General features: G+C 44.1%; 1 protein-coding gene across 1 annotated transcript; it reads right to left on the reverse strand.

The window, feature by feature from the left end:
- Positions 1 to 7,038: 7,038 nt before the first annotated feature.
- Positions 7,039 to 9,293, reverse strand: LOC125525184. The gene is made up of 3 exons (XM_048690199.1): positions 9,234 to 9,293; positions 7,921 to 8,298; positions 7,039 to 7,841 (listed from the first exon to the last, which is right to left on the reverse strand). Exons 1-3 carry the CDS (start codon positions 9,268 to 9,270, stop codon positions 7,441 to 7,443), a joined length of 816 nt encoding a protein of 271 aa, XP_048546156.1. The 5' UTR covers positions 9,271 to 9,293; the 3' UTR covers positions 7,039 to 7,440.
- Between the last annotated feature and the right edge of the window lie 332 nt (positions 9,294 to 9,625).

Below are 9,625 nucleotides of genomic sequence, written 5' to 3' on the forward strand. Positions count from 1 at the left end.
TCACGTGGGCATAGTATGGGCGTTCTACGTCGTATACATCAGCCGAAGCTTAATAGACGTCAGCGACTGAGCGGCGCGCGCCGGGTTGGACTGGTAAGCACCTACCTTTTTGAAGGAGGTAGCTAGGTCTGCTCACCGGCCGCCCACGCAACGTGTAGGAGTTCCTGGGGAGATGGCCCATGACCCCTGGGGGCATAGGTTTAGTCCGGCGTGCTGACCTCTCTATTAAGCCTAGGTTGGGTTGCGGCGTATTGTTTGGCCGAGGCCGGGCATGACCCAGGAAAGTGTGTCCGTCCGGAGTTAATCGAGCGTGGTGGGTAAGTTGGTGCACCCCTGCAGGGAAGAAAACATCTATCGATAGCATGTCCTACGGTAACGGACACTTGGAGTTGTATCCCGATCGACACAACTAGAGCTGGATACTTGAGATGAGACATGGTGACGAGGATTGGATTGTGAGGATAACTGGATATTATGGCTCCGGGATTGCTTTCTCGCAGGGAGTCGAGAAAGGATCTCTGGCCGAGGTTGATAACACTTCTACTACTTTTCTTTATGCTACTCTACTCCCTCCTGTTGCTGCAAGATGGTGGGTTCCAGAAGATGCTAGTCTTCGATAGGCTAGGCTTTCCCCTTCCCTTCTGGCATTCTGCAGTTTAGTCCACAGATACAACCCATTCCTTTGATACAGATGCATACTTAGTTTAGATCGGATTTAAGTCTTGCGAGTACTTTGGATGAGTACTCACGGTTGCTTTGCTACTTCTTTTCCCCCATACCCGATTGTTGCGACCAGATGACGAATCCCAGGAGCCAGACGGCGCCACTGATGACTACTACTACCCGGAGGATGCCTACTACTACGTGAAGACCGCAGACGACTAGGAGTAGTTAGGAGGCTCCCAGGCAGGAGGCCTTGCCTTTTCGATCGTTGTTGCTTTTGTGCTAGCCTTCTTAAGGCACACTTGTCTAACTTATGTCTGTACTCAGATATTGTTGCTTCCGCTGACTCTTGTGTATTCGAGCTTATGTATTCGAGCCCTCGAGGCCCTTGGCTTGTAATATAAAGCTTGTATTATTTTAATTTGTGTCTAGAGTTGTGTTGTGATAGCTTCCCGTGAGTCCTTGATCTTGATCGTACACATTTGCGTGCATGATTAGTGTACGATTGAATCGAGGGTGTCACCGACTATGACTGAGATGACTGCCAAGGAGTTTTGGGAAAAGCGTCGCCGCAACCCCTATGAGGCGAACCAAGATCCCACTTTGATCAACCGCCCGTTCTGGAACCGCTTTCAGTTTGCCGTCTATTTTGATGTGATCAAGGCCAAGAAGAATCTTTATGTTGATGTTCGCTCCATCGACACCAATGCCATGGAGAAGCACCCTGAGTACTTTGGCGAAGCCCTTCAGATGTGTACTTAGCTGAACATTCTCAGGATCATGCAGTTCAACAAGGATTTCGATGCAGATTTGGTGGCTCAATTCTTTGCTACCGTTCATCTTGGAACTGATGCCGATAGGACTCTGACTTGGATGACCAATGGCAAGTTGCTTTCTGTCAAGTGGAAGGCCTTCATGGAGTTACTTGATGTGGAAGATCAAGGGCTTGAGACTCCAGTAGGCTTCCGCCCTCACCGCAATGCTACCTCCACTCACAAGCAAGCCCTTTGGCCCTACTGCACTGTGAAGGTTCACCCAGTGACTAAGAAGGAAACCTATGAGCTGTCTACGTTTCTGGACATTCTTCATCATGTCTTCCGTGAGACTCTCTTCCCTCGCATCGGGAATCTGGATCAGGTCCACTCCTATCTCGTGGACATGCCTCTTTTCTGCCAGCATGAGAAGGAAGCAAACACTGGAGAGAGCCTGGACATTTCTCATGTTATGTGGTCTGAACTTCTCTCTGCCGTTTCTGAGCGCAAGTGCCCGATATATGGTCCATTCATCATGAGGCTCATTGAGAAGGCCTGGGCACGTGTTTATCCCAGAGTGATGTTGGAAACTGGAGACTTGGTTTCTCATGAGATCAAGCGTCTGAGGAAGAAGGACAATTGGGGCACCCCAGCGCCTAAACACGGTGGTCCATCTATTGCTGCTGCTGCTGCCATGGAGGCTGAGGGTGAGGCTGCAACTGATGATCACGAGGAGGACTTTGGGCCCGCTAGTGCAGAACCTTCTTGGGCAAAGAAGGTTAAACACAAGATGAAGAAGCTTTTCTGCATGGAGTCTCATGTTCAGTACATGACTCATGTGGCTGAGAAGCAGGCCAGGGTGTGCCACAAGGAGCTCATGCGTTACCTGGGTGCGACCGTTGTCAGCGATTCTGAGGGACAGATCACTGAAGAGGAGGAATTGATTCACCAGCATTGCCCTTGGACTGATTCAGACGCCGAGCAGTTTCCGACCAACGACGGAGATGCAGATGATCACGCTGAGATGTGATGTTCGAGATCCTCAGCTTGCCATCACCTGGAGATGTAGCAATGCTCTTTGCCCTTTTGGTGTCTCGATGCCAAAGGGGGAGAGAGTTTAGGGATTTGGGTTGTTGCTGTGTTGCGAGCGTGTCTTTGTGTCTTGCATTCTCGTGTGTTTTCTAGTTGTCTTTGCTTGGTTTGGTTTGGTGCCAGTGAGACCTAAGTTCTAGACATATGGTGTGAGACATATGCTTCCTATCGCTACCTTATTACTTATGTCTTTCAGTACTGTAGTATCTTATGAGTTGCATGCTTATCCTGTTTTATACCCTTCTCTGATATATCCTGTGCTTAGAATTGTTGGACTATAAAATATAGGGGGAGTGTTGATCCGAATGTGTGTGTCTTGCATTCCAAAGGCTCCACTAACTAGGTGCTCACATCCAGGGGGAGCCCGTCTATATTTTGTAGTTCTAAGTATTCTTACTTTTATATCTTTTCCTTGTGCAAATCCCTAGTTGTCATCAATCCACCAAAAAGGGGGAGATTATTGAGGCATATCTCTCTCGATGTGGTTTTGGTGATTGATGACAACGTGTTTGCGGACTAATCATGTGCTTTGAGCGTTTCAGAGATTCATCCTTGGCACGAGACGATTTCCTCCCCTCGGAGTGTCATTCAAGACGGTGTAGCTCTTTTGTTTCTCTTTCGGTGGTCTAGTTGCGTAGAGGGCACCGTACTATCAAGAGGGGGTCTGCTGTGGTATTGCTTGGGTGGAATCAACACGTACACTTCCGCTTCTCACCCTCAGAGCTCTTCCGCTTCAATGGAGAGATCTTTTCTCTACTTGTGTGTCTTGTCTGGGTCCCAGTGGTAGTACCGTGCTACCCAGCGGTAGTAGTGCTGAGGGGTCACAAGCGGCAGTACCGCTTCGCGGCGGTAGTACCACCAGTGACTCCGCAGCTATACTACCGCTGGCTTTCCAGGTTCCTACCGCCTCGACTCGAGGGCTCTTTTTATCGTGTCAGGTTTTGCGGCACTAGTTGCGGCAGTAGAGGCGGTAGTACCGCTTCTCAGTGGTAGTACCGCCCCTACCACCGCGGTAGTACCGCTCTGGGTCCAGGTCCCTGCTTCTCTCCTTTGCGCGGCAGTACCGCTAGTTGGAACGGCAGTACCGCTGGCTCAGCGGTACTACCGCCCCCAAGCGGTACTACCGTCCTCTGTGGGGCTGTTTAGTGGGGCAACGGTTGGATTGTTGCCCCCACTATAAAAGGGGGTCCCCTTCTTCCTCGTTGACCTACCTCTTCCCTCTCAATCTCCATTAATGCTCCAAGCTCCATTTTCGCCTGATCTATCTCTCTAGCCAATCAAACTTGTTGATTTGCTCGGGAGTGGTTGAGAAGGCCCCGATCTACACTTCCACCAAGAGATTTTCGATTCCCCCACCTATCCCTAGCGGATGTTGTTACTCTTGGGTGTTTGAGCACCCTAGACGGTTGAGGTCACCACAGAGCCACAGTCCATTGTGGTGAAGCTTCGTGGTATTGTTGGGAGCCTCCGATTAAGTTGTGGAAATTGCCCCAACCTTGTTTGTAAAGGTCTGGTCGCCGCCTTCAAGGGCACCAATAGTGGAATCACGGCATCTCGCATTGTGTGAGGGCGTGAGGAGAATACGGTGGCCCTAGTGGCTTCTTGGGGAGCATTGTGCCTCCACACCGCTCTAACGGAGACGTACTTCCCCTCAAAAGGAAGGAACTTCGGTAACACATCCTCGTCTTCACCAGATCCACTCTTGGTTATTTCTTACCTTTACTTGTGCAAGCTCTTTAGTGTTACTTCTCTTGCTTTCTTGTTTGTTTGTTGTTATTGCATCATATAGGTTGCTCACCTAGTTGCACATCTAGACAACCTACTTTGATGCAAATTTTAATTTGGTAAAGAAAAGTTAAAAATTGTTAGTTGCCTATTCACCCCCCCTCTAGTCAACCATATCGATCCTTTCACTCTTCGGTACAGTGCATTGCCATTTCTCACCTTGAGAGTTGATGTAAACTTCGCCGGTGCATCCAAACCCCGTGATATGATACACTCTATCACACATAAGCCTCCTTATATCTTCCTCAAAACAGCCACCATACCTACCTATTATGGCATTTCCATATCCATTCCGAGATATATTGCCATGCAACTTTCCACCATTCCATTTATTATGACACACATCATCATTGTCATATTGCCATGCATGATCATGTAGGATATGTTTGGTAGCAAAATATTAGAAAAATCGAAGTATTAAAAACCACAATATTTTTGTCAATGGGTACAAGATACTACAATTTTGATATACCAAAGTATCTTGAAGTATTGAGATTACTGCGACCTGTTTGGTTGTTGCCGCAAAACACAATATTGTTGGCTAGCCGTTGCGTACAAGCACTCAGCTCCCTAGCCGTTAGCAGTGGAAGGACATGCAGCTGACCAATCGTTTGAATAATTCTGTTGAGCTTTTGTAGCAAGCTAGCTGGATATCCTAACCATCAGCGTGCATGACAACCCAACGGGTGGCTTGTGTATACAAAAAGATCATCCATGGCACAACGTCTCCTATGAATCACCTGGTTGTGAAGATATACATAGACGGAGCTGCTGACCATTCTTCGCGTCACCATCGAGGCGCAGTGGAGGTGGCGACCCAACACTCCGCGTAGTTGGCCAGTCATCTGTGTCACTGCCGAGGGGCACGAAGAGCTGCGCCAGGATTGGAATTGCGCGGCCACGCTCGACGCATTCACTTGATATTTGCATCGTCTCTATCCTCTGTAAGTCCTCCTAGTTGCTCCATCAATGTGGGGGTTTTTTTGAAGTGTAAACACCGAGAAGATGATGAGTTGGCCATCATCGAAACCGTATACAAAGGCGAGAGAGGTTCAAGCAATCGCCAACGTATTCACACTTCCATCCTTACGGGGCATAAGTACGTGAAATAAATTTTAGAGGGTTATGAATTGAGATACAAAGAGATTTTTGGATGGAAAAATATGTATTCCATAACTTGGTTAAGTGCTTTCGAGAGAGACAACTTCTACAAGATGAGAGGCTTGTCTCCGTGGAAGAACAAGTCGCAATATTCTTATATACCCTTTCGGCGAATGCAAGCAACCATACTCTACAAGGGCGATTTCAACACAGTGGTCAAACCATAAGTACCTATTTCAATAAAGTGCTACAAAGTATCATGTCATTATCTGGACAGCTTATACAGTTGCCACCTGTTAATGTTCCTTTAAAGGTTTCAAGCAACCCTAAATTTATGTCATACTTTCAGGTATGCATCTTGTATCTTGTTGTTCTTACATATAATTTATAAATATTTTTACGTATTTTTCATCAGTATCTCTTGTCTTTATGAAGGATTGTATCGGAGGAATTGATGGGACACATGTTCCAATTAGCATATCTCCAAGACTACAAGACCCGTATCACAATAGAAAAGGAACATTATCACAAAATGTCATGGTGGCATGTAATTTAGATAATCAATTCGTCCATGTTAGTGCGGGCTAGGAAGGTTTAGCTTCTGATGCTCGAGTGCTACAAGATGCACTAGAAAACAATTTCTATGTGCCAGAGGGAAAATTTTATTTGGTTGATGCAGGATATGCAAGTACACCTAATTTTATTGCACCCTACCGAAATTTCAGGTACAAACGAGTTCTTCTATTAGAGCAACAACCCTAATGTGAAAATACACCTATCTTCATTTTGTTTTGAATTTCAGGTACCATTTGAACGTGCAAGCCAAATGCAACCAAAGGCCACAAAATGCTAAAGAGCTGTCAATCTCAGGCATGCACAACTCCGTAATCACATCAAGCGCATCATCGGTGTTGTGAAGAAGTGTTTCCCAGTATTTAAGTGTGCTTTACATTACCCAATTGAATCTCAACCTGATATTGTCATAGCATGTTGTGCACTTCATAACTTTATTCACAATCACGAGGTGGGTGAACAATGGTTTGACCAGGTTGGCTCCGATATTGACCCAACACATATAGTTGATATTCCAAGTGGAGATGCAAAATACAGAAGTGATGTAGAATCTCTCAATGAGCGGTGTGCATTGGGTCATTCAAAAAGGGTTCAAATTGCTGAATCAATGTGGAAAGACTAATGTGAGGATCTCCAGGAGCGCGCTAGAAGAAATAGCACATGACTTGTGCAATTGTTGAAGCAAGAATAAAACTCATATGATCAGTAGAATCATTTTATGAAAATAATGTAGTAGCTTTCTCATCCATGAATAATGCACTTTACATTTCTATGAGTAGATATGTAATGTAAAATGCAAGTATCAACTTGTGCAACAAATACAAGTGCGTCATCTACCATGGAATTTTCTTCTAAATACCTGATCAAATGCGCAAGGTCCACCAAAAAAATTATTGCGCTATATATACAACTTACATATACTATCACCTACAAGCCGGGTGCACAAATAACATGGCGAAGGTAACAAAAATAAAAGGACTGTGATTTTTAGGAAAGGAACTAGAGTGCCGGCAAAATAAAAGTTTAGAGCTGAAACTAATGTATGCTGACATACATTCGTGTTCCTCTTTTTAATCATGGTATAGTACAGGGTGATATTTCTTTACAAAAACACAAAACTAAAGTAATATGAACCAATAAACCAATAATAGAGTAAAAGAATTTTATTTTTCACACGAAAATAACTAGAACGAATTATTGCTTTAAATTTGACGGCCAAGCACTTGCTTGAGGATCTCCAGAACAACATCATGCTCCACTGTCATGAAGATTTCACGGTCAACTCTTTGTCCTTTCAGATAATCGATCATCTTAAGATGTTCACTTGCTGAGAGATCTGGTACGGTCTTAAGTTTGACAATGCAATTGGCAATGCAATAAGGATCTTTGTCAATATCTTTTTTTTCATCTGCGCCATTTTCACTTCTCTATAGCTCTCAATTTGTTTCGTCTTTACATCCACATAAGTTTTAAGTTATTCTTTTCTAACAGCAACCGGATCTTCAATCGTTGTTTCTTTGCCTCTCTTAGCCTTACCTTCATCATTGCCTTTAGATGTCCTAGCCTTTTTCATAGGTGGTGGGTCAGGAAGTGTGTTCATGTGTTCAGTGGGAATTTGGCTACTGTTATTCTCCATACGTTCTGTGTTGTTAGCAGGAAATACTTCAACATCCTCACCATATATGCCTTCAGTCCACTCGTAATTATGACCTTCAAAGCCTGGAGCCGGTAATGTTGGACTAGGCGAATTAAGCCTAGCGGCATCTAGAACTTGTTGTGTGAAGCTTTCCCCTCGTGGTAAATCTGTAGCCGGACTCGACTTCTCTTCAACCACATCAGTTGTCCTCTTACAACCCTTCCCCTCTGCTGTTTTACCTGGGTACAGAGGAATAATTTGTAAACTACAAGCATGGAAGATCATATGGTAAATTCGTAACATGTGAAACCAACATACCATCATAAATTGCATGCAAATCATCGTAGTAAGGGAAAGCTTTGTATCTCCACTCCTGTTGTTCTTTGCTCAGTTCATCCCATTTTTCATCAATGGTTGTTGGCATTTTTGTAACAGAATGAAAACCAAGGCCACTCTTCTCTACAATAGATTTGACAATAAAATAATCTTTCTTCAACCGCTGCTCTCTAAATTTTAGTTGAGAAACAATAAAATTAGCTCTCGGAAACTGGTTATTCAAGCGTATAACCATGGAATTCCATCCTTCTTTTGTCCATCCATTCTGACCACGAAATTTAGCAGCATCCGCATACTCTTTCATCACAGAAATGAGTAGGTCAAGTTGAGCAGTGGTCCATGATGCTCTGGTTTTTTTGTCTGCTATTGGAAAACAAAATGCATCAATTTAAGTGTTTGAATGAACACAAACATCAAGAAAATTGATAAGGATACAACATGAAACCAAAAAATCTCTAACTTATTCCACAAATCAACTGCTGAGAGGAAAATTAATAGTGCCATCACCAAACAATTCCTAATTATATCAAATCACACAAGGAAATACAGAAAGAAAAACTAGTCGACTCGTACTGCACATCATGGTTGATGTACCGGCAATACTTACAAATTGAAATTTATACATAAATAAGGCAAGATAAACCCGCAGCTGAGTTTCTTATTTGCATTAAAAGCCAACTTTGGGAGGAGGTTGAATTCAAGGCTCCAGGCCTGCATCTCCAGTAGTATCTCATTTGTTTTCATTGCGTATACAAGTTCATGACTGGACTTATCAGATACAATGGCAGTGAACAACATAATACTAATAGAAGAAACAATCAGCGTTCAAGAATTTGTTCGTTGCATTTACAACAGACGAATGCGTCTTCATTATGTATAGAGGTGCATGTAAATCTCCAATTAGTCGGTTAAAAAAGGGACTGATCCAAAGCAAATATTCAGCTAACCAGCAACCAGCAAAAAACATATTCTGTACAAGGTTGAACAGTGAACCTATCTGATTGTAAAGACATGTATACAAGTCCTAGATTAAGATTGCTAGCAGACTAGACGAACAGCTCGAGCAGCCCTCAATTAACAAGCATTGAGATCCAGCTAGCAGACTAGACGAACAGCTTGATCCGTGTTGAATTAACAAGTGTAGAGATCCAGCTAGCAGTCTAGACGAACAGTTCGAGCAGAGCTGGGCGACATGCATAGTTAGGAAAGGCACAACCATGCAGAGGAAGGGGTCGGCGATCAGCATGGAGAGGCGGGAGGAGTGAATCGAGGGACGGCAGGCAGAGTCTACTCACCTTTGGTCTCTCCATCCTCGTCCCTTTTCTTCCCCATGGCTGCCGAGGGAGATATCTCCAAAGGCGGCGGCGGCAGCGTGGGAGCGATACTTCTGTTTTAGATCGAGCGAAGAAGATAACGACGTCCCGTCCTTTCTTTTCGGCTCCTCTGTTTTTTAAAAAGAGGTCTCAGGTTCTTTTATTTTATGTAGAGAAAAAACTACAGTTTAGCAAATACTGCAGTTTTAAAACCACAATTGTTAGAGGCAATCAAACAACTCATTGTAAATAAAACTATGGTAATCCTAAAAACTGTAGTATTCTCAAAATACTTAGAAAATACTTTGTTATCAAACAGGGCCATAGTTGACATCGTATTTGTGGCAAAGCCATCATTCATAATTTTTTCATAC

Source organism: Triticum urartu, chromosome 7 (genome assembly GCF_003073215.2).
Source record: "Triticum urartu cultivar G1812 chromosome 7, Tu2.1, whole genome shotgun sequence".
Lineage (NCBI taxonomy): Eukaryota > Viridiplantae > Streptophyta > Magnoliopsida > Poales > Poaceae > Triticum > Triticum urartu.